Source organism: Mandrillus leucophaeus, unplaced genomic scaffold (genome assembly GCF_000951045.1).
Source record: "Mandrillus leucophaeus isolate KB7577 unplaced genomic scaffold, Mleu.le_1.0 Scaffold350, whole genome shotgun sequence".
In the NCBI taxonomy this organism is placed as follows: Eukaryota; Metazoa; Chordata; class Mammalia; order Primates; family Cercopithecidae; genus Mandrillus; species Mandrillus leucophaeus.
Genome location: NW_012103699.1, coordinates 202,633 through 228,673, shown reverse-complemented (window position 1 = coordinate 228,673; position 26,041 = coordinate 202,633). Strand labels below are relative to the sequence as shown.

Genomic DNA, 26,041 nt, shown 5'->3' with positions numbered 1-26,041 from the left:
GACTGCTCCTGCGGAGCAGGCTACTCCATAAGCAGTATGCTGAGAGTAGCGTATTCAAAAGTTTTTAAAAGGGAAGTTCATATACAAATGAAAAGGAGATCCCTTTGACATTGACAGAATTAACATACAGTTTCAATTACTTGTACTCAATTCCAAAGACCCATAGTATGTTATAAAAATGTGTGGTTCCTGTTGTTGAATAAATTGTGAATGGCACCCCACAGTCTGGGTAGGAAAAAGTTTCTTGGTTAGTCACCAGGACCGGTCAGTTGTCTAGTCTCCACACCTTAACCCAGCTGTGATGCTGCGGGATGAACTCTATAGCTGAACTAAAGTGAACTCCAGAGATGTCTGGGAAACTGACCCTGATTGTGGTTCCAGAGCACTGACTTCAGGAATGTATTCAGCCTAGACTAAAACAGCCTAGAAAGGCTGAAGCTGATGAATGAATAATTTGTTCATGTCTGATCCTGATTCTGTCACACTCTGCGACCATACTGTGTGGCTTAACTCCAGGACTAATGAGGGCACCTGGCAGGCGAGGCGTTCTTTAGTGCATATCTACTTACAACTGGACCTAGAGGGACCCAGAAGGTGACAGGTTTGTTTTCAGGCCATCATCCACAACTGTTCACCCTTTGGAGAAATTTTATTTAACTTGGAAATGTGACCCATCTCTGTCATCCTGTCTGCACTGACTTTTTTTTCTTTTCATTCTTTAGATAAGCAAATTATTTAATTTTACCCAAATGGTATATCTGTCTGGTCTTTCTATCAATCCACACCCAACACCATCCTTTGTCATTAAAACAGTTGTGCAGTTCTCTACTTCACTAAACAAACTATGGCAATGTGCAACGTTTTTCAAAAAGTGGTTTTGGAACCTCTGAGGCCTCATGAAGTCCTCAGGAGGTCTGAATACAGAGTGCTATGTTTTAGCACATCCACAGTTGGTACCTTCACCCATCACTCTGGAGTGCTGCCCTGGTACAAGAAAATATCAAGCGCCTGCCCCTGAAAACACATGCCCACTCCTATGAAGGACTGCATTGGTACTACAGTCTTTTCCTGCCACCCTGTACCTCTGGTAAGATGAACTGTTCCACGGGCTTGTACCACAGCTTGTTCACCTGCACACCACAGCTCGGAGGACTGAAGCGAGCAATGAAGAGGGCCTCCTACAAATTGGGAGAAGAAGACAAGAAAAAATACTTCATGTTATACCATTGCATATGCAACAAGTTTTCAAATACCTTACATCTTGGTCAGCTAAATCCACAACGGCCCTAACCACGGTCACTAACATGGTTCCACTGTGGTTTTGGCATCACTGGGTTTTCTAGTGCAGTCATGGTTACTAAATAACGATATTTAAGGTAATCAAAGTTGTCATGAAGTTCTCAAGTGCTAAACAAAATCCACATAACCTTAAAAAAAAAACCCACCTTGAAAGAAAAAATATTCAGGGAAGGGAGCAGTGTTGTTAAATTAAGCCAACATATTATAGTGTCAGAACTCCCTCAAAGGTTTAAGACTAAATTGAAATACCACAGATTTTTACTGGGAACAAAAGCACTCAGGAAACTCCCTTCAAAAAGAATCTTCAGAAGAAAATACAAACAAAACAAAAAAGGGAATATAAAAGAGGACTTGGGCCAAGTGCAGTGGCTCACGCCTGTAATCCCAGCACTTTGGGAGGCCGAGGCAGGCAGATCACTTGAGGTCAGGAGTTCCAGACCAGCCTGGCCAACATGTGAAACTCCATATCTCTACTAAAACTACAAAAATTAGCTAGGCGTGGTGGCAGACACCTGTAGTCCCAGCTACTTGGGAGACTGAAGCAGGAGAATCACTTGACCCCAGGAGGTGGAGGCTGCAGTGAGCCAAGATTGCACCACTGCACTCCAGCCTGGGCCACAGAGCCAGACCCTGTCAAAAAAAAAAAAAAAAAGGACTGATTTTCATTATGTCTATTGTTTTCTTGGACCCTCCCATTTCTTCTAGGCAACACTTCCTCATTCTCATGCCTATTCTTATATACCAACTTACCATAGGGGAAACTTCTGTTAAGCTCTTAAAACCAGGCAGGGGTTCAAAATTAAGCACATTTCAATGGATTATGTCTATTTCTTTCATGAACACCAGTTCTTAGGAATGCAGTATAAGAATAGTTTTCGCATTGTGACTACCCATGAACCCATTAGCATTCATCTTAGACTAGTACTTTCTTGAGGACAAAGATTAACTCCTCCTTGGTTAAAAATATGGCAACTAAAAGTTATATCGACATGATCAAAATATTGTATGTCTGAACCAAACTACTTGATTGATAACTCGCACACTATAAATAGTTTTGTTTTTTGAGACAGTCTCACTCTGTCACCGAGGCTGGAGTGAGTAGTGTGATCATGGCTCACTGTAATGCAGCCTCAACCTCCTGGGCTCAAGTGATCCTCCCACCTCAGCCTCCCAAGCAGCTGGGACTATAAGTATACGCCACCATGCCTGCCTATTTTCTTAATTTTTTGTAGAGACGGGGTCTCACTGTATTGCCTAGGTTGGTCTCGAACTCCTGGGCTGAAGCAATCCATCTTCCTTGCCCTCTCAAAGTGCTGGGATTACAGGCGTGAGCCACTGCGCCTGGCTAATAGTTTTCTTTAAAACTATATATACTAAGATAAACAAGTATATTTTAAAAAATCAAGATTAATTCTAATTTCTAGAAAACAGTGCTACTCAGAGTACTGCTATTTCAATTCCCTATCTGGTCTTCAGTATCAATGAAACTGTTAACTACAATCACACATGGACTCCTACAGTTGAGTAACTACAAAGCTCTTCTCACTGTAATCATTATGGCTGGCATCACCAGCAGAAATCCTACCCTTCCCTCTGTCTTATATTTATGTCTACAAACATATCAACAAACTAGACAGATTATTTAGAGGAAGAACAGGGCAAATTACAAAAAAGAAATTTCATCTCAAATTTATTTGTGTATTTATTGGTGAGTCTCTAACACTGTATTCATTGCTAATAATCAACATTAATAATACAAACACATTGTAAAGAACTGAACAGAGTTCTGCTTCCAGTAATATCAGACCAATTCTCCTATAGATAATAATTATGAACTCTGGATGAAACATAAAAAACATGATTTGTAGGCACTGGAATTCAAACAAATAGGCAGAAACTGGAGAAGAATCAGTACTTGGAAGAAGGAAAAGGCTCCAAATATGCATCTCCTCCCTACCCCTCTTCTCGACTCTTTGTCTGAGGGTACAACTCTAGGGCAACTAGAAATTTGAGTGAGAATCTGTAGTCATTCTGCTTGAAAATTAAGAGGACAGAGTTGGGGTAAACACATCAATTAATAAAAGGCATGACGGGGAACATCCCAGAAAGGAAAGGATCAGAGAGAGAGAGAACTGTAAATTCTTCATATAAACTCTGCCCACATCTGTGGCTGACTCATAAAATACACATTCAAGGCAGAACCCAAGTAGTCTATCCAAGGCCAAAAAAACTGAATAGAGATTTTAGCTGTTTCTCATTGAAAGTGAGACAATGTTTACAGTCTGCCTGCTAAAATAATCAAACAAACAAACAAAAAAAATTACTCTTTGAAGAATATAATAGGATCCAGAGTTCCTACAATGAATTATTCACGATATCTACGATACAATGCAAAGATAAGGGCCAGGTGCGGTGGCTCACACCTGTAATCCCAGCACTTTGGGAAGTCAAGGCAGGAAGATCACTTGAGGTTAAGGGTTTGACACCAGCCTGGGCAACATGGTGAGACCCTGCTCTACAAAAAATTTTACAAGTAGCTGGGTATGGCGGCACGCGCATGTAGTCCCAGCTACTCAGGAGGCTGAGGAGGGCAGACAGCTTGAGCCCAGGAGTTTAAGGCTGCAGTGAACCGTGACTGGACCACCGCACTCCAGCCCAGGCAAAAGAGCGAGACCCTGTCAAACAACAACAACAACAGCACCACCAAAACCCAAACCAAAAGACCCCCAAAATACTAGACACAAAACAGAAAAATGTTACCCATATTTTAGAGGAAAGATATTAATCAATAAAGACAGACGCTGAGATGACTCAGAATAAGCGTACACAGATTTTAAAGCTGCTGTTACAACTATGGTCAAAGCTGTAGAGAAAAATATTCTCAAACAATGAACACATAGGAAATTTTAGAGAAATAAAAACAGTAAAAAAGAACTAAATGGAAACTGAAGTGCTAACAAGTATAATATTTAAAATAAATCTAAAATAAAAAATTCATTCAGATTTGAGATGACAGAAGAGTCACTAAACTTGAATACAGATTAACAGAAGTTATCTACACTGGAAAAGAGACAAAAACATTGAAAAAAATGAACAGTCTTGTGATCTGTAGGACAATATCAAAAGATCTAACATACATGTAATTGGAATCCCAGGAGGAGTAGAGAGAGCAAGTGAAATCAGAAAAGGTTCTGAAAACATTAATAGCTGAAAATCCCCCAAATTTGGTAAAAGACATACATTTACAGATTGAAGAAACATGTAGCACACCTTGAACAAACAAAGAAAAAGCACACCATGCCTGGTGCGGTGCCTCATGCCTGTAATCCCAGGACTTTGGGAGGCTGAGACAGCACTTTGGAAGGCTGAGGAGGGCAGATCACTTGAGGTCAGGAGTTCGACACCAGCCTAGCCAACATGGCAAAACTCCGTCTTTACTAAAAATACAAAAATGAACCAGGTGTGGTGGCATGCACCTGTAATCCCAGCTACTTGGGAGTGGATATAAATACGTAATAAACCAAATACAGAAAAACGTTAACTGTTGTAGAATGCAGTTAGTGGCTATAGGGTTGTTTACTGAATAATTCCTTCAAGTTTTCTTCATGTTTAAAAAACAGATCCTTCAAATACAATTCCACGCTACTTCTTCAGATGCATTCTGTAAACAAATCAGATTTCCCCACATATCAGGAACAGAGAAACTTCAGGGATTTTCTGTTTTCGGTAAAAGAATAACTTTTATTTCCTCTATATCTTATTACAAAAAAGATTTGAAGCAGTTATTAGCTTTGTATTACGGACTTTTACAGTTGGAAGAAAGAGGCAATAATACTCACTTATCCTAAGAATCCCAAACTTTTTTTATATCCATTACCAATTTTCGAAATTCCCTAGGCTTCAGGGAATTTTAAGTTAGAGATTTCTAATCTAACTCCTTCTTTTCTGGATGTAGCACATTTATTCATAGATAATCTATCTCCAAACTAGTCTTATATCTCACTACAGTGTATTCAGTAATAGCGGAAGAAAGGTGCAAGTCCCTCAACCAGAGAGAATTACATAGTCTCCAATCTACTCACTGTATGTCACAAGGAAAAGTTGATGTTTCTGAAAAAGAAAAAAGAGAAAAAACCTGTACAGAGCAGTGCATACCTCTTGTTCTGCCTGATAAAGTTTGACCGTGATGTTCCTCTGGAAACCCACATCACTGGCATCATAGAACACTCCAAGACTGGTAATAACGATGGGGTAGAGAACTCGGAAACTCACGCTGACAATTCGATCCTCAGACAGCCCTGATGAGGAGTCTTCGGACAGACTGAACGCTTCAATTTCCTGATTCAAAACTAAGTAATGAGAACAGGTTTATATAATTGAACAAATACAATCCTTTGTTCTACTAGTAGGAAGTAGTGAAGTGGGCTTAATGCCAAAACCTAGGTAATCATTTGCTATATAATTCACAAATGGCAGGAATTTTTAAAAAATGCTTGAGAAAAATGGCTGCTTCTATATAAACATTTTTGAAATTTAAGAATAAAGTTTTCAGCCACGTCTAAGTAAGTTAATTATCAGAACTGGTTTAATAGCTTTTTGCATACATGGGTGCATATATATGTATAAATGCCACAGGAGATGTTAAATTTAAGTCATCTATTTGGAAGGGTTGGATACATAGAAATAATAAAAACAGTACTAACTGTAGTCATAAATAATCAGTAAATTTGGTCTTACTCTGCAAATTCCAAAAATCCTACTTCTTGATAGGCAATTTAAAATATTTGTGATACGTGATGCAATTATCACAGTATAAATAAGCAACTGAAGCCACTTCAAATAACACTGAAAAACTCTTGCTATACAGCATTGATAAAAGGTAAGCATATCAAACACAGTTTTGAACCACCTTCTATGTACCATTCCCCATCACATTTACATCTTCACTACTACCCTTGTGGTTGTGGCATTATCTTCAGTTTACGTATTAAGAAACTGAGGCCCAAAATTAAGCAATTCACCTAAGGTCATAGAAAGTAGCAGATCCAGGAATCAAGTCCCATTTCATGATTCCAAAGTCAGTCCCCTTTCCACTCCCCCATGGCTGTCTAATCAGTGCCAAAAGAGTTCTTTTCAAATAATTTTTCTTTATTTGATTTATTTAATTATGAGACAGTCACCCAGTCACTCAGGCTGCAGTGCAGTGGCATTAACATGGCTTATTGAAGTCTCAACCTCCTTTGCTCAAGGGATCCTCCTGCCTCAGCCTCCTGAGTAGCTGGGACCACAGACACACACCACCAGGTCTTGCTAATTTTCTGTAGAGATGGGGGGTCTCATCATGTTACCCAGGCTGGTCTTGAACTCCTGACCTCAAGCAGTCCTCCCGCCTCAGCCTCCCACAGTGCTGGGATTACAGGGATGAGCCACTGTGCCCAGCCTTCAAATAAATTTTCTAATTACCATAAGTGAATCAGAATACATTAAATAAAGCAGTTCATAGGCAGGGAATATCAGTGCTGCTTTAATAATATAAAACCCTATTTTAAAAGATTATATCAGAGTTCTTTGTATCTTTTAGAGCTGTGGTTTTCAAATTTTGCTGACTACACAACCCCATCAGTTAAAAATATTTGTACACACACCTATTTACTTACAAAATATATGCATATATTGTGGTAAGTTTATATATTCAGTATTAATAAAGATTGTATTTTCTTATTTTCAGGTAAATAGAAATTCTAAGCCTGGGCAGCATGGTAAAATCCTGTCTTTACTAAAGATACGAAAATTAGCTGGGCGTGGTGGCACACACCTGTAACCTCAGCTACTTGGGAGGCGAAGGCACGAGAATTTCTTGAGCCTGGGAGGAAGAGGCTGCAGTGACCTGAGATTGTGCCACTGCAGTGCAGCCTGGGCAAGAGAGCAAGACCCTGTCTCAAAAAAAAAGAAATTATATTTTCTTCCTATACTCTAGCAGATCATTTGGATGCCTATATCAGACTTCCTAGAAGCTCTTTACACTCAGTAGATACTCAATAAAATGGGACTAAAGGGAAGTGATGACTCTTACCTAATTACAGACATGGGCAGCAGGGAAAAAAGGAAAAATATAGCTTTTTGTCATGGGCTGGGTAAGCATTAACCGGAGAGTCTAGACTACAACATAATGGACAACAATACAATTTTTTTCTCCCTAAGATATTCAGTAAATAAAAGATATCCATAGGAAAAACCTCTTTATTAAAAGCAATAGGGCAAGCACATTATAATACAGCATTTTTAGATAGTTTCTTATCTAAAAGAAATGTGCCTTGGGCTTCAAGTTACGTGGACACAGGAAATCCCGCTGCATTACAGTGCTATTAATCAACCCTTCTATCCCAGCCACAACAGCACAATGATTAACGCTTACCATGACCTTCTGGTACTGAAATAACCATAACTGCCTTTGGATTATCGAAAAAATAACATTAGGTTCAATATTAAGTTATATACACATTTAAAAATTCATAACCTAGGTATTACATATATGAAAATGTTTTATTAACAGAAAGTTCTACTTCTTTACTTTTAATAAATAACAGCACTTAATATAAAAAATATGGTTAATTTAAAAGTGAAGGGCTTCTTTTTGTTTTTCAATTGTAATTTGTTGGAGGATACCACATCATCAGTGACATAACATTCTATGGGGTTTCTGATCCCTTTAAGACTCCAGTGAGGCTGGGTGCGGTGACTCATGCCTGTAATCCCAGCACTTTGGGAGGCTGAGGCGGATGGATCACCTGAGGTCAGGAATTCAAGACCAGCCTGGCCAATGCGGTGAAACCCCGTGTCTACTAAAAATACAAAAATTAGTCAGGCGTGGTGGTGGGTACCTGTAATCCTAGCTACTCAGGAGACTGAGGCAGGAAAATCGCTTGAACCCAGGAGGCGGAGGTTGCAGTGAGCCAAGATCACGCCATTGCACTCCAGCCTGGACAACGAGAGCGAAACTCCGTCTCAAAAAAAAAAGAAAAAAAAGACTCCCAGTGAAAGCCAAAGGACTTTCTCATAATTCATACATAAAATTTGGTTACAATGTTAACTGAATTCATAGACGTCCTAATTAAGAAACCTCTGTTTTATAATACAGACCTGAATATATTGTCCAATTTATTTAAAAAGCTGTTTGAAGCCCAACTTTATAAAATGGCAGGCTCTTTAAAATAATGTTCAGTACCTTCTACCTTCTAGGAACTATTCTAAATACATCATATGTATCAACTTATTTCATCCTTATGTCAATCTCCATGAGGGAGATTCTTTTATCCCCTGAGTTTACAGATGATAAAACTGAGGCAGAGGAGGTCACACAGCTAGAAAATGGCAGAGCTTAGATTGAGAGCCATGGAGCCTGCTTATAAAAGTGAGGTGTTATTTAACTATACAGTTTTAACAAACCTTAAAATATCAGAAGTCCTAATCAGCATATTTAAGACTTGGAAGTTTAACCTCCCTTAGAAACACAGCTGAACATAATGGGAAGTGCTAAAAAACACAGACAGTTATAAATTTATCAACTTCCTAAAACTGGTTCCCTGATGACACAGAGAACCTAATTAGGATCAGCTTTCTTTGTCGTCTTTGTTTTTTTGTTTTTGAGACAGGGTCTCGCTCTGTTACCCAGGTTGGAGTGCACTAGAGTGAACAGATCATAGCTTACTGCAGCCTCGAACTGCTGGGCTCAGACTGTAGCCTCGAACTGCAGTCCTCCTATCTCAGCCTCCCAGCAGCTGGAACTACAGGCGTGAGCCACCACACTTGGCTATTTTTTTTTTTCTGGAGACATAGGGTCTCACTATGTTGCCCAGGCTGGTTTTGTGCTCTTCCTCCCGCTGTGGTGTCCCAAAGTGCTAGAGAAGCTTTCTTTACCCTCACCAAAATTTTTACAAACCTTTAATTTTAAGGCATAAATAATGTTACTTGTGTTTTAAATTTTTTTACTATTTTTTCTTTTACAGAAATAAATTAGATAATAATTCTAAGAGAAAGTGATTCATAATATTTGTTTCTTCAAGGTTATTATAAATTAACTGGTAAAATCAGCAGTTTTCCAAAAGTTCAAAATTTGGTAATTCAGGATTTATCTAAGCATAAGGAACTTCCAAGTGCATATGAATCACACTGAAAAATAAGAGTCTTCTGGATCCTAAAGTTTCGATTCTGTAAAGAATCTCTATAGATACCCCAAGTCAATCTGTCAAAAATGATGAAACAGGTCGGGCATGGTGGCTCATGCCTGTAATTTCAGCACTTTGGGAGGCTGAGGCGGGTGGATTACGAGGTCAGGAGTTCGAGGCCAGCCTGGCCAAGATGGTGAAACCCCATTTCTACTAAAAATACAAAAATTAGCTAGGCGCAGTTGTGGGCACCTGTAATCCCAGCTACTCGGGAGGCTGAGACAGGAGAATTTCTTGAACCCGGGCGGCAGAGGTTGCAGTGAGCCAAGATGGCACAACTACATTCCAGCCTGGGCAACATAGCAAGACTCCATCTCCCAAAAAAAAAAAAAAAAAAAGATGAGACATAAATTTGGATGAAAGATATTTTAGTCTATTAAAAACAGACTCCAGGGCATGGTGGCTCATGCCTGCAATCCCAATGCTTTGGGATGCTGAGGCTGGTGGATCCCTTGAGGGCAGCAATTCAAGATCAGCCCAGGCAAGACAGCGAGACCTCAACTCTACAAAAAATTAGCCAAGTGTCATGGCACATGCCTGTAGTCCTAGCAGGGTGGTGAGGCAGGAGGATCACTTGAGCCCAGGAGTTTGAGGTTATAGTGAGCCGTGACTGTGCCACTGCATGCTAGCCTAGGCGACAGAGCAAGACCCTGTCTCTAAAACACATAATAAAATAAAATTTAAAAAAACGAAAACAGACTCCATACTATTAAGCTTAGTAACTTTTACTCAACATCAAGAATGTGTATGGCAGTCGAGGGAAAAGATGACTTACCTGGATTTGTGATGTTGAGTAGGTTACAGGAATAAGGATCCTCCCTGTCTTCCACAGGCACTTCACAGCCATGAGCACCTATTATGAACTTCACAAGCACACTGAGAGATGTGTTGGCATTAACATCAGTTACTGATCTTCACCTCGCACATGCACGTTTCCTCACGCCCATTTCAGAGCTTTTACTTTGAGACACAAGTGTTTATGAGGATTAATTCTCTACCTTTATTTTTCTAGTCTAGCAAAATGGGGGAACAAGCAAATTGAAAGTTGCTAACTACCAAGTTACTTATGCACAAGTCCTTCATTGCAATGCTATATTAAAGCAAGTAAGAATATGTCTGGCCTCGCTACCAGCAAATGTTCATATCATTTAAAAGCAAACTATAGTAAAGTCAGCTTCTCATGCCCACACCTAAAAACATACCTATATCTAAAATTTTCCTTTGTTGTCTTCTTCTGTTTCAGAAGGTGTTCCTTTTGCTCAGGATTAGGTCTTTCCATCCAAGAAGAAATCCCCTTCTCTCCTAGACCTTGCTTCACTGGTTACCCCTGTAACTAGTGGCTCCTTCCCTCCACAGTATAAACATGATAAAATCCTGACTCTAATTATTCTCTTCACCTTCCATCCTTCCTTGCTATCACACTTTACACTGAGGTCCTACAAAGAAATTAAAATTGCAGCCTCTTGTTTCTTACTTCCCGCTCTTTTTATAAAACAAGAATTTTAGCTTTAACATCACCACCTCCACTGAGATTCCACTAATGTAACCAATGAGCTGCTGCCAAATCAATAGACACTCTTCAACTCTTACCCTCCTGGCTTCTCCACGGCTTGATACTGCCCAGTTCCCTAAAATGCTCTCTTCCCTTCCTTCTGCGGCCTGCTCAGTCATCTTCACTGGCTCTTATTCCCCAGCTTGTCCACTGAGAGGGGGATTAGTTCAGGGCTCTGCCCTTGGGTCTCTTCTCAATCTACTCATTTTTTTTACTTCCTTTCCCTAGACAATATTATTTATTCTCAAGGCTTCAACTAGCATGGGAATGATTCCTGAATTAGTAACTCTAGTTTTTTTCCTTTTTTTTGTGAGACAGAGTCTTGCTTTGTCACCCAGGCTGGAGTGCAATGGCGCAATCTCGGCTCTCTGCAGCCTCCACCTTCCAGGTTCAAGCAATTCTCCTGCCTCAGCCTCCTAAGTAGCTGGGAATACAAGCGTGTGCCACCACGCCTGGCTAATTTTTGTATTTTTAGTAGAGATGGTGTTTCACCATTTTGGCCAGGCTGGTCTCGAACTCTTGGCCTCAAGTGATCTGCCTGCCTCGGCCTCCCAAAGTGCTGGGATTACAGGTGCGAGCCACTGTGCCCAGTCCTGAATTAGTAACTCTAGTTTAGACCCACGTTCTAAGTAAAGGACCTATAAATTCATTGGACGTCTTCGTCTAGATAACCCACAGACCGCTGTGTGCTAAAGCCTGCTACTACTGACTTCTGAGAGTCAACTGTCAACTTTTCAGAAATTTTGTGAGACAGTTACTAAACATAGCCTTTATTTAAAATTAAATTATATAACCTTATAATTAAATATATATCAAAAAAAGGAAATACTCAAATTAATCACAATGTTTTACTACATTTTACTATTATTTATGTTCTTGAGGTAATTTATATTTATTACATCTACATGGTGGAATAGTATACATGGCAAGCTACTGCTTATCTTTCCCCGACTCTGTGTTCAGAGATGTTACGTTAGTCGCCTGTATTGGCCATGGTGGGAATATTCACACCCTAGAAACCGGCAAATAGTACAAATAAGGGTTTGGTTTATTGTTTTGTTGATGGTCTAGACTTAAGAAAGTATAGAGAAAATGTTGATAATGCAAATTAAGCTTAATGTAATGTGTCTGTCTATAGCCATTACAGAGTGAATAGTTCAAAAAAACAGTCAAGGAAGATACAATTCCAGTATTCAAAAACTATTACCTGATACAGCATAGAACTCACTGACTTTATTAAGTGTAAAGCTGGCATATCTTGTCAATTTAGTCTTCACTGTTTAACTTAAAAGAAAGACTTTTGTCAGAACTATACTCTTTTGTTAACTGCAACCAGAAGTTGGTCATAGATAGGAGAGTCTGACAAACAACAAAAGCATTCTGAGAATCAACCGACTTCATGGAATTCACGATAAACAGTATTGTACAGGTCATTATCTGTCAATTACTGCTGTATATCCTTTACGTCAATAAAATTTATAATAAACATGTATGTACACATAAGCATCCTTTTTCCCAGAGAGCCAGTTAGTAAACCTTCAACAGTACACCACTGCCTATAGGAACCTCAAGGTCAACACATACACAACTGAGCTTCTTTCCCATGAAACCTGCTCTTCTCATGTAGTATTTTTGTTTTGATTGATTCCACTATTCTCCAAGTCAGAACACTAGCAATCTTCCTAGCCTCCTCCTTCATTTTCTACATTCAATGACCTTATTCTCTCATAAGGTCACATCTGCAGATCAGCTCCTCAGCAGTCCTTGCCTCAACAGGTCTCGGCCTTCTACTCAACCTTCCGCATGCCTGTTATACATGATCTGCTCACTGTCTGCCTCTCACAGTCATATGCTTCCCCCCTCTTTTCTTTATATACATCTCTCTGCTGTCCTACCTCTCCTGGCTACTTCTCTCACACTGTGCCACAACCCTTCCCCCACCACCACGAGCCCTGTGCTCCAGTAATATAGAAGCGTTAGGAGTTTCTCATACACCCCGGGCTCTTTTCTACCTATTTATATCACAGCACATGTAACATTTTATTACACTATCATACCTATTTCCTTCTACTAAATGTCAAGCCCCTCCTAACAGTCAGTCTACACTGTGTTTATCTTTGTATTCTACCACACATACCACACTATCTACTTACAGAAGTACTTAGTGTTGAGTTTGGGTCCTTTGGAGAAATGCAAGAATGGAAAATATGCCATAACCACAGAAATGCAGTTTCTGTTACTAATTACCAATTAAGGCAGAATACCTTTCATAGACAACTAGCATTTGGAATAAAAGTATAAACAGAAATGAGTAAATGTGCTAACTAAATTATTGCTAGTATGTATCAAATTTGTTTTTTGAGCCATCTTACTAGGTACTCTTACTAGATACACAAAATTAGTATGTCCCAGGAACGTGTTTTTGCCTAATATCTATTTTTATACAGATAGCTGATCATTTTCATAACACAAATCGAGCATGCTAAATTTAAAGCAAGACTGTTATGATGGCAAATAAATTAGTGGTGAATGTCTGAATATTAACTTTACTCATTACATTTAGTTCTGAGTCATTCATTCAATAGTTGTTGAGTGACTTAGTCTGCACCAAGCTAGGTTTTAGGTATTGCGAAAACACCAATGAAAAAACCTGAACCCCCAGTGCTCATGAAACCTACATTCAAGTGGAGGAAGACAAACAATTTTACAACTAAATACAATACAGATGCCAGTTGGTGATAAGTGTTACCAAAAAAAATTAAGGCCAACTAAGGGAAGACAGAAACAAGATAGGGATGGGCTGCTATTTAATATGGGGCCGTCTGCTAGAGTGACATCTAAGCAGACACCTGAAGGAAGTGAGTCCCGAGCACATTAGTGAGGGAGGACACAGCAAATGCAAAGGCCCTGAGGCAGGAGCACTTTTAGTGTATGAAAGTACAGTAAGGCGGCCGGTGTATGTAGATAAGGTCAAAGACCACAACAAAGACTTGGGGTTTCACTCTGAGCAAGAAAGGAGGTCAATGGAGGGGTGTGAATAGAGCATTGACATAATTTGACTAATTTTAAAAGGATCACTCTGGCTGCTGTATGGAAAATAAAATGTAGGGGTCAAAGGTAGAAGCAGTAAGTTCAGAGAAGGGGGCTTCTGCAATAATCCAGGTGAGAAGTAATGGCAGCCTAGATCAGATGGTAGTGGTAAAGGCGGTGAGAAGTCAGATTCTGGGTCTGGTCTAAGCAGCATTAGGAAGGTATGCTGATGGACTGGATGTGGCAGGTGAAAGGAAAAATCAGGATAACACCAAGGATTTTGGTCTGAGCAACTGGTGGAGGAGTCACTATTTTCTGACAGGGAAATACTATAGGAAGTACAGCTTTTGGAGGTGGTTCTGATAGTAGTGATGATTCTGAGGTCTTTCATTTGCTGTGTAATAGGCTCTATTATCACTGCAACCATGAACTAAAGAAACCTGTCTTCAAAAAGAATGAAAGCAACTATGAGAAAGCACTACTAGCGACAAGAAAATTCACAATTAGGCTGCGTTTGGTGGCTCACGCTTGTAATTCCAGCACTTTGGGAGGCTGAGGCAAGAAGATCACCTGAGGTCAGGAGTTCAAGACCAACCTGGCCAACATGGTGAAACCCCGTCTCTACTAAAAATACAAAAATTAGCCAGGCATGGTGGCAGGTGCCTGTAATCCCAGCTACTTGGGAGGCTGAGGCAGGAGAATCGCTTGAACCCAAGGAAGTGGAGGTTGCAGTGAGCTGAGATCGGGTCACTGCACTTCAGCCTGAGCGACAGAGCGAAACTCCGTCTCAAAAAAAAAAAAAAAATTCACAACTGCAATTTGCTTGTATAGCTACTTAGTCACAAATGTGCCAGTGCTATTCTATCCTGAAAGGGCGTTCTCTGCTTATCACCTGAGTCTTCACATAAATAGAAGTCAACTTTCTATGCATTTCTTCTCCTAGTCCCTCACCACACAATCTTCAGAGGCTGATCTCATTGAGAACAGACTAAGGCTTTGGGCTCCTAACTAATAGCTGAGAGCTATCTAACGTCAGCATGAAAGGGATTACCAAAGCTCAGTTTTGGAAGGGTAGTCAGGAAAAAGAGCATGGCATATTACACACACTGCAGATTACACAACTAAAAAATACTACAAAACTGAAAAAAATTAAATTTATCTCTGTGAAGTTAGTGAAAAGTATATTTAGACATGCACGTGTCTAAGGAGAAAACTGCTCTAAAATGGAACCTTTTAAGAATTGCTATTCTAAATCAAAGCAAAAAACAAACAAATCACACTGGGTATCTAAATACTACATATGCTAACCAGTGAATATACTCTCTTCCAACTATCATTTGGCTTAAAATGTTGGTTAAATTTACTTTTTGGCCCAAACTATATGGAAGAAAAGCAAATGAAACAGCCATTTCTCCCAAGAAGAGGCCACATATCTGAATGAACATTTCTATTCAAAATAAGGTTTTTCAGAACTTTTTTTTTTTTTTAATTAGGCAGGGACTCATTCTCATCACGCAGGCTGGAACGCAGGCTGGAATGCAATCACGGCTCACTGCAGCCTCAATTTTCCAGGCTCCAGCAATCCTTCCACCTCAGCCTCCCGGGTAGCTGGGACTACAGGCACACACCACCATGTCTGGCTAGGTTTTTCAGAACTCTTATTTCAATAAACCAGGCAAGGCAACAACTCAGAAAACCTACCGTTGACTTAATGTAGGATGCTGTAGCAAATGCCTCATCCAGGTGCTTCTTATCACGTTTCGAAGTTCATGGTTATTGCGAGCTGACAACACGCCAACTACCACATCATAGTGAGTAGATTTCCACTGAGGAAATAAGGCCAACTGATCTAGAAATAAGAACAATACATTAGAAATAAGTCATGTATCAATTACTATGAAGTTCAATATGTATCATAAGTTTATTACAAAGTATATGTTTGTAGGAAATTCAGATAAATACAAAGAAAAGAATTTTTAAATCACATATAAACCCAGTATCCAGAGACAACCACTAATAACATTTTGGTGTAGAGTCTTTTTTGTCTTTCATGTATATACGTATGTATTCATGCTCACATAAGTATATTAATTCTTCAAAACAAACAAGATGTTTGTGGTAAGAATCTGTTCCAAAAGGCAATGTAGCATAAAAAAACAGTAAGCATTAAGAGTCAATTAGGCCACAGTTAGAATCCAGGCTCAATCATATATTAGTTATAAGTTATTTAGCTTCTTGAGCTTCAGTTTCCTCAACTACAAAATGGGTATAATAATACTTCTCATAAAGCTGTTGTAAAAATTAAATGAGATAACATGTATAAAGCTCTTGGTTTAGTATCAGGCACATAGGAGGCATTCAATGGCAACTAAAAAAAAATGTGCTTTGAAAAGTGAAGTCCTACATTAATGTTAGGTATTAAGCTTGGCGGATGAAGTTGAAGGACTTCCATACTGGAAAATAATGCAACCCTTATTTATATCAATGAATTCTACAGCCAGTAAACCTTTTACTACCTACTAAATATTCTAAAGAATGATGGGAAAGCAACATTTTTAGTAAAAAAAAAAATAAAGTAACAAGTCATTCTGAACGGCTCATTTTTTATTGTCATAAGGTCTAATGGGCAGGGTTACATTTCCATCTAAAACTTGTCCTTAGAAGACAGAAGAGAACGATATACTTTGTCCTTGTTTTTCATCACCAGTTTTAAGGCTTGAGAGCTACGAGACTATATATAGCTCTGATGAGGTATCCATTTCATCTCTTTCTCCAGTGGTGGGAACTGATCCAAAAAGTTTCCAAAAATAAATTACTGAAGCCCAGACTCTTTACTACATTAAATGCAATGTTTTTATATACCATGGGATCTAGGTATTCAGTCTAAAAGACAACAAAACCATGCTGATATTTTTTTCAAAGGCCCAATTAAAATAATAAAAACAGATCTTTCTACTAGGATAATTTTAAGGATCTAATACAGAAATTTTTGTGTAGATACCTTATTTTCCACAATAGGTATATTTCTTAAAATGTTCCATTCTAGGGCAGGCACAGTGCTCACGCCTATAATCCCAGCACTTTGTAAGGCCGAGGTGGGCGGATCACCTAAGGTCAGAAGTTTGAAACCAGCCTGACCAACATGGAGAAACCCTGTCTCTACTAAAAATACAAAATTAGCTGGGTGTGGTGGCACTTGCCTGTTTTCCCAGCTACTGGGGAGGCTGAGGCAGGAGAATCTCTTGAACCTGGGAGGTGGAGGTTATGGTGAGCCAAGATCACACCATTGCACTCCAGCCTGGGCAACAAGAGTGAGACTCCACCTCAAAAAAAAAAAAAAGTTCCATTTCAAATGGAATATAGGTATTTTTCACCCTACAATGAGTCATGTACTAAAATGAATTCTTTTATAAAGACAAAATTTATTTTTAAATAAACTCAAATTGTCATGGATTAAGCTTATTAATAGGCCATATTTATTGAATACCTAATCTGTGAAAAGCACTACATATAGAGTATCACTTAACGTTCACAACCCATTGAGGTAGGTACTTGTTCTTTTTTTGAGACGGAGTCCCACTCTGTGGCCCAGTCTGGAGTGCAGTAGCGCGACCTCAGCTCACTGCGACCTCTGCCGCCCAGGTTCAAGTGATTCTCCTGCCTCAGGCTCCCGAGTAGCTGGGATTAAAGGCGCCTCCCACCATGCCTGGCTAATTTTTGTAGTTTTAGTAGAGATGGGGTTTCACCATCTTGGCCAGGTTGGTCTTGAACTCCTGACCTTGTGATCCACCACCTCGGCCTCCCAAAGTGCTGGGATTACAGGGGTGAGCCACCACGCCTGGCCTGGTACTTGTTGAACAAATGAAACACACAGAGAATTCTGTAACTTAAGTCAAACAGCTTGGAAATGGCTGGGCTAAGATTTAATCCCAGGCAATCTAACTCCCTTCTTTATCACTGTTCTAGTCTATAGCTATACAGCTTAATATAGCTTATCTGAGTCTAAATTCTGATCTTTTAATGCACAATACCAGTTCAACTGGTGAATTAGCAACAAGCGGACCACTGAACACGCTGGGTAACACATCAATTTTTTTGAACTCATGGCTCAGAACATTTTTTCTCAGATACATAATTATATGATGAAAGTTGTACCTAGTGCTGGAACTCACTCTAAATGAGTGTCTGAATTCGGAGACTAATTTAAATGACTACATAAAATTGACAATATGCCTCCCCACCTTTTTCACACAGAAATATTACGTACATTCTAGTGTCAGGAAGGAGGCAAAGGTTCCGACATTGATTCCACAGCCAACATTTTGTATTACGTAAGTATGAAGTTATTTAAATCCCTGCGCTTCAACTTCTTATTTAGAGAAAATTGACACAAAAAATGTTTTAGATATTCTATTTCATTTGTTTCAAAGTCTCATCTCAAAAGATTAAAAGCTGTAGGGAAAAAACCACATTTAATCTAAATGCCTCTTTTATCTGACATCATCAGAAAATAAGGATGCTGCACAAAAGCAAACTTTCAAAATATTTGAAACATCACTTTTAATGCTAAAAATTTACTACCTTATTTTTGATGGCTAATCAAAGCAAATTTTTTAGAAATAGATTACACAGAGAATAATTTAATCTTTTCTTGATGTCTCAAAATCTTCATGAAAATTTCTCAAATCTATCCCTTTCTTGTCATTAATTCTAGCTGCTGCTCAGTTCGGTCTGTTTTTTCACCCGGACTAATATGAGGGCATCCTAACTGGTTTTTACCTGAATTCTCCATATAATTGTTAAACAAGATTTTTCTAAAAATAATAAAGAAATACAAAGATAACCATGTGGTATGTGAAAATCCCATGGATTATGGATGTAAACTACTTTTTGATCTTATTCCACCTCTCTGCCACTCTCAATGCCCCCTGCTTCTAACCCAGGTCTAAGCTGTTTCTGTTCAACTGCTTTACTTTACGTGCATTTCTCTTTTCCTTGCAGAGGGGAAGTAACACGGCACATTGTGGTCTTTTAGAGAAATACTTCCAGATATACTGAAGTCAAATTTCAGAAAAATAGGTTTTTTAAACCACATACCATTAAAGTAAATTAGTCCAACAGACTCCTGAGTACTGTGTTACACAGTACAAAACCCAAAGTAGCTGCATAATAAAATACTTGTGTAAGAATGTTGCTCAAATTTCTAGCTCCCCTTAGCAATCTGGCTCTAAACTCTTATCACCTTTTGTTTTATGTTACAAGAACAGGGTACCAGGGTACCTAGTTGATTCTGGTGTCTAGAAACAGAGGGGGAAAAAAAGTGCTAAGTAAACATGATGGCAATGATGCCGCACCTTGCCATGTCCACGCTGTTGGTCAAACCCCTCTGTCATGCCTCTTTAAAGAGAAAAGAAAAAGGTTTTGTTTTGTTTTGTTTTTTAATGGCAGACCGAAGTGGAGATCTTGTAGCCTAGATAGGATAGTCTGACCTAGTGTAGTCTTTTTGGCAAATGATTTGTGTTTTCAGTGCGTGGGGAAGCTGTCTTGGGGGCTTGGGTGACAGATAGCACACAGGCTGTTTCTGGGGTTGCAGGAGCTTCCCTGAGCTGAATGTTGTGGGTGTTGCAGAGCTTCAGGAAGTGTGGCGACCAGAAAGAGTAGACGCGGGGCCCAGGACCTGCCTGCCCCTGCAGCCTGGCCTCCCCGCACAGGCCGTGGCTTGCGCTCCAGCCGCTCTAGTCTCTCAGGAATTTGCTTGTTACTTTTACTGTGTAAATAAAGCTTCCTGGTTCAATACCCAAAAAAAAAAAAAAAAAAAAAAAAATAAAAATGATACAAAAGGACATAAAGATAATTCAGAAAAGAAGAGAGGCAAATAGCAAACCTATGAAAACATGTTCAACTTCAATAAGAATCACGTTTGAATTAGAACAATGGGACACCAGTTTTCTCCTGCATTCAAACTGACAAATGTCTTCTTAAATGATAGTAACTAAATGATGGGTACTTCAAGGAAATGTTGTTAGTGATTTCAACAAAGTGGCTACTCTCCACCAGGCATGGTGTCTTATGTCTGTAATCCCAGCTTCAACTTTGGGAGGCCAAGGAGGGCAGATCACAAGGTCAGACGTTCGAGACCAGCCTGGCCAATCTGGTGTAACCCCGTCCTTATTAAAAATACAAAAAAAATTAGCTGGGCGTGGTGGTGCACGCCTGTAATCACAGCTACCTGGGAGTCTGAGGCAGGAGAATTGCTTGAACCTGGGAGGCGGAGGTTACAGTGAGCCGAGATTGTGCCACTGCACTCCAGTCTGGGTGACGGAGCGAGATTCCTTCTAAAAAAAAAAAAAAAAAGTGGCTACTCTCTTTCATTGCTGGAAGGAATGTAATTTGGTACAGCCGTCTGCAGGGCAATTTGGCAATGTGTCAAATAATTTAGAATGGTATAATTTTGTCCAGCAATTCTAAGAACTCATCCTAAAGAAATAATCAGTGATATACTCAAAGATCTTTATTAATCATAGTGTCACCTATTAATAGCGAAAAACCGCAAGCTACATAAATGCATAAATAAGGGACTCATTAAATAAATTATGGTGTAGCTATATGACAGAATACTATGCAGCCATTAAAATTACATGTTAATCGTATCATTAAACATTATTCTATTAATATATCATATTAAGATAAACACGCTATAGGAACTATGTAGATACTAGGTGGTTCCCTTTATATAAAGTACAAAAGTAGCCAAATTTCTGCCACTGGTTACTATCCCTGGTAGTAACAGAACAGAGCATGAAGGGAACTTCTGAAGCATTGATAGTTTTCTTTTTTTAACTTTGGGTGGTGATTAGTTGGGTGTGTTCAATTTGTGAAAATGTATCAAGCTGCGCCAGTTTTATTCTCCTGATTTATTCCCTCAAATGATAGAGCATCTCCTATGCTCATTGTTCTAGATGGCACAGATACAGCAGTAAACAAAATCTTCATAACGTCAGGAATAAATCACAATCCGAAGAAAGCTCCCTGAGAGTAACGTAAGGGCCAAGGGAAAGTTTTCCCTCTGAAGGTTCGGTGAAAATCACTGAGAAAAGATTGATAGGAGAAAGGCATATAAATTTATTTGATCAGTAAAGATACAGGAGAAACTGCCCATTTCTATGCTTACGTTTAACCAAGTATGGATAGCTATGTGGAAGTAAGATTGGACAGAAAGGTTAGGATCTAATGTTAACAGACGGAGTTGGAAAACCCGGCAAGGCCTGTCTAGAATCTTCTTGTCCTCTCAGAGTATACACTTTCCTATTGGGTGTGGGATAGGACCCTCTCTGATATGAGGTTCTTATGACCTGTAATCAAAGAAGGTAGGTTAGGTAATTTTTACATAGAAAGGTGCTGGGGGGGTAGTTAAGAGTAATATGTTTAGGTTTTATGGCTTTGGGGAAGAGGGATTTTAGTTTCTACAGTTAGCCTCAGGTGAGAATGCAAGGCCAGAGAGAGGACAGCAGCAGCAGGTCAGAGACAGCTGCTTCTGAGGCCTTATTTTGGGGTATTGTTTTCTTCTGAGATCCTACAGTAAGAACTATTTCTTTTCTTTAATATGTAATATATCCTAAGAGTCTGGCAACCTGCTCGACTCTGCACTGAGTGGACACCCAAAGGTATATTAAAGTCTAAGCGAGGGCCTGGCGCAGTGGCTCATGCCTGTAATCCTAGCACTTTGGGAGGTCGAGGTGAATAAATCACTTGAGGTCAGGAGTTCGAGACCAGCCTGGCCAACATGGCAAAATGCAGTCTCTACTAATAATACAAAAATTAGCTGGGCATGGTGGCGCACATGTGTAATCCCTGCTACTCGGGAGGCTAAGGCAGGAGAATGGCTTGAACCTGGAAGCAGAGGTTGCAGTTAGCCAAGATGGAGTGCCACTGTACTCCAGCCTGGGCGACAGAGTGAAACTGTGTATCCACAAAAAAAAAAAAAAAAAAAAAAAGTCTAAAGAAGCTTGACATCAAAATTGATTGCTCAAAATAAGTCTAAGAGTCTTAAAAATCAGACCAAAATTTCACTGTCATATGCATGCTCTTGGAAGAGATCAGTCACAAATAGATACAAATCTTGAAAATGAAGAAAACATGTAAGCCTATCATAGCTCTAATGATAAGGACAATCATCATACACACTACCAAAGACACCTCCCAAAACACACTAGCACAGGCATCAGCCGCCACTAGACTACCACTCCTCTCTAAAACTCACGGAGTGTTTACTATGAAACAGGCACTGTTCTGGGTGTTTCATTAACTGAATCTACACAATAAGTCTATGAGATCATCATTTTATAAATAAGGAAACTGAAGCACAGAGACACGATTAGCATATAGGGATAATTTTGGAAAAACTCACTCCAGGCAAAATTACAAAGCAAGCTCAATTTGCTTTTTGACCTTCTACTTGCCCTACGTCTGTTTCCATCAGCTACTGTGAGCACCTTGGGAGCAGGGACTCGGCATCCAGCACAGAACCTAACACTCAAGTACTTGTTGAGTGAATATGCTCCTTTGTCTTGGTTTCTTTCTTTCCAAAGAGAAAGAGAAGTCTTCTTTTGTCACATCATTTTTCTAAATTAACTGTTAAATAATTCCTACTTAAGGCATTACCCAAAACGAGTATTTTGTAATCAAGATATCCTATGTTCAGATTTCTGGGTCCGATGGTTATCTCCACCTGCATTTTCCTCTGTCACCCTTAGGTGTAATGGATTTCACTTCCTCTTTACCAGTTGCTTTCCCTGACTGGTTTAAGGGAAGCTGTCACATTTAAAAAGTTGCTGATTCTGGAACTAACGTGACTCACTCACTTCATTCTGGTCCCTGCTCAACTGTTACCTCTTCAGAATGAAATGGACTTTCCTGACCTATTTAAAACCATCTCTTTAATCTCTTAACACTGCTTTATCTTTTTTCACTATACTTATCACTACCGCTGTGATACTTATAATTATTTGTGATGCTCTGTCTTCCCTTCTAAATTGTAAACTATATGAGGGCAGGAAGTTTAGCTTGATTATTGCTGTAATTCCACACCTAAAATAGGAGCTGGCACAGAATAGGCTCTCAAATATTTGCTGAATTAACTGCCAGCCAGAGAGCCTTTTTTTTAATATTCAGGGAAGGTAAATCTTTCAAAAAAAAAAAAACAAAAAACAAAACAAAACTGCCATGACTTAATGAGACTGAAGACAGACTAAGTAGTAGAAGAAAAAAAAAATACATTTAAAAATGTTAATTTGGCCGGGCGCAGTGGCTCACGCCTGTAATCCCAGCACTTTGGGAGGATGAGGCAGGTGGATTACGAAGTCAGGAGATCGAGACCATCCTGGCTAACACGGTGAAACCCCGTCTCTACTAAAAATACAAAAAATTAGCCGGGCGTGGTGGTGGGCGCCTATAGTCCCAGCTACTCTGGAGGCTAAGGCAGGAGAATGGCGTGAACCCGGGAGGCCGAGCTTGCAGTGAGCCGAGATTGCGCCACTGCACTCCAGCCTGTGCAACAGAGCAAGACTCCATCTCAAAAAAAAAAAAAAAAAAAAAAAAGTTAATTCAAGAAAAGAATACTTAGAAAAATCTTGTGTGGTTTTTTTTCTCCTGTTAGGCTTAAAGTAAAAGCGTTAAATTGTAAAAACACCCAACTATTTTAGTTTCAACGTGGTGACAGCACAATGGTCACTGTAAAGGTGACCATGTGACAGTAAAGGAATTATGGGAAATTTTAGCATTTAAGATGCTTCCACTTCTTTTAGTTTTGAAAGTACCAAAAGGAAAAAAGGAAAGGTAGAAGTCAGTCGTGTTTAATTAATTAATTAATTTTTTTGAGATGGAGTTTCGCTCTTGTCACTGAGGCTGGAGTGCAATGGTGCAATCTTGGCTCACTGCAACCTCCGCCTCCCAGGTTCAAGTGATTCTCCTGCCTCAGCCTCCTGAGTAGCTGGGATTACAGGCATGCACTACTATGCCCGGCAAATTTTTGTATTTTCAGTAGATACAGGGTTTCGCCATGTTGGCCAGGCTGGTCTTGAACTCCTGACCTCAGGTGATCCACCCACCACGGCCTCCCAAAGTGTTGGGATTACAGGCGTGAGCCACCGCGCCCCGCCAGTCAAGTTTAATTTAGATTATTAAAATATCGATGGGTTGACAGGTGCAGCAAACCACCATGGCGCACGTTTACCTATGTAACAAACTTGCACGTCCTGCACAGGTAACCGGAACTTAAAAAAAAATCCTATTTATTATCTGATCAGATACACAGTACTCACTCAAAGCCAAAGTTAATTAACATAACCAGTGTTGATCTTCTTACCTACATTATTACCCTGTCCCTTTCTATGTTCTATTTCTTCATTTCCTTAATCTAGCCTGGTCTAACTGGATGGTAGATAAAGGAATCATCCGTCATGTGCAGTAAGGGAGTAGGAAAAACTTGTCTCAAATTAAGAAACTGCCTAGCAAGTCTACCAAGATTTCAGTTTGAAGTCTACTAAGATTTCTGTTTTTGTTTGTTTTACTGAACCCTAAACAACCATTAAGGTCATACACAGACTTAATGACGCTCTGCAAGGAGATTCCAGCAGGGCTCACTCATACAACAAAAGAGAGAAAGCTGTGACACACAAGCAGATGTTACAAAGCATTTTTTATATATGGCACTCTCTTCTTAGTTCATTTTACAAAAACCTAAAAAACACTGAGCAAAACCCTGGCCCATTAACTGGTTAAGTGCACAGTAACACACTGTACTTTCATTAAACCACTTAAATACTGTTCAGTTCTATTCAGGTCACACAAATTCTTTTCAAAGAGCGGGTGATCTAATAAGAAAAGAGATTGTTACCAAAATAACCTCAACATAATTTCATATAACTGAGACTGTTTTGAGGATTGCCGAATACTTTCTACTTATAAGGCATAGAGTGCTGAACTGCAAATACTCAATTCTAATTTTAAGAACTTTTGGATTAGAAAACAGCTGTTTTTGGGAGAGATAGTAAGGAAAACAAAGTCCCAGTATAGTTACAAAATAAGTATTATACAATATTTAAAAGAGTTTTCCAGGTTTCTTTCATGTCCTAGGGCAAGCCCTTAAAGATACAGAGAAAGCTAACGTAGTGTTCAGGGTGGTGGAACCCACTAACAAAATAATCCACTGGGCACCGTGAGTAAAGCATTCTATTAGGCTGTGACGCGAAACAAGAACAAAGGTTTCATTCCCAAGAGCGATTAAGTTTTAGAGTAAATAAACATGATCGTTAAAGAATTCGATATTTCCACGTAAACTGCTTTACCAGGTTATGCGACCCAAACTCACAGGAACAACTCCACTCTCGGCCATGCCCTATTTCATGTCTAGATTTTTAACCAACTTACATCATAATCCAAGAATACGAACTACTGTATATTCTTACAGCAAAGTTATTCCTTAAAAGCAAAACCCAGCCACCTTTGAAAACACGCACACACATTATCCGTAGCACTAAAACCCCAGTCTTGACGGAGAAAGACCAACAACTTGGGGGGGAAGAAAACAACTTCAGAGCCCAAGCTCCCAAATCAGCAGGCGCTGGCGGCTGAAGGGCACACGAGGTTCCGCTCTCGGGCGAACCCGCGGCGTCCGACACCACCGACCAGGCCCGGGGGCAGGCGAAGGACTTGCAGCTGCGGGCGCCGGCTCTGCGGCCGTTAAGGGAAACGGGGAGGTGAGAAGTGGCGGGGACACGAAGAGAGAAAAGCTCCCTCAAGTTTGCCCGATGTTAACGCTCCAAGGATGAAAAGAGCCGTTTGTTTCGTCTGGGGACCGTCGCGTTTGGCCCTTCCCCCGCCTCCAGCAATTCCCGGCGAAGCCCCGCGGCACCGAGCCGGGCCTCCCACACCCCCG

The 26,041-nt window shown here is 39.8% G+C and overlaps 1 protein-coding gene across 1 annotated transcript in view; it reads right to left on the bottom strand.

The window, feature by feature from the left end:
- The window catches only part of B3GALNT2 (beta-1,3-N-acetylgalactosaminyltransferase 2), an 81,709-nt gene that overhangs the window by 35,096 nt on the left and 20,572 nt on the right, over positions 1–26,041 (bottom strand). The window contains exons 2-6 of the mRNA XM_011989375.1: positions 25,673–25,836; positions 15,808–15,955; positions 10,300–10,400; positions 5,455–5,648; positions 1,083–1,178 (exon numbers count right to left, since the gene is read on the bottom strand). Coding sequence (XP_011844765.1) covers positions 1,083–1,178; positions 5,455–5,648; positions 10,300–10,400; positions 15,808–15,955; positions 25,673–25,836 — 703 coding nt within the window. The remainder of the gene's footprint in view (positions 1–1,082; positions 1,179–5,454; positions 5,649–10,299; positions 10,401–15,807; positions 15,956–25,672; positions 25,837–26,041) is intronic.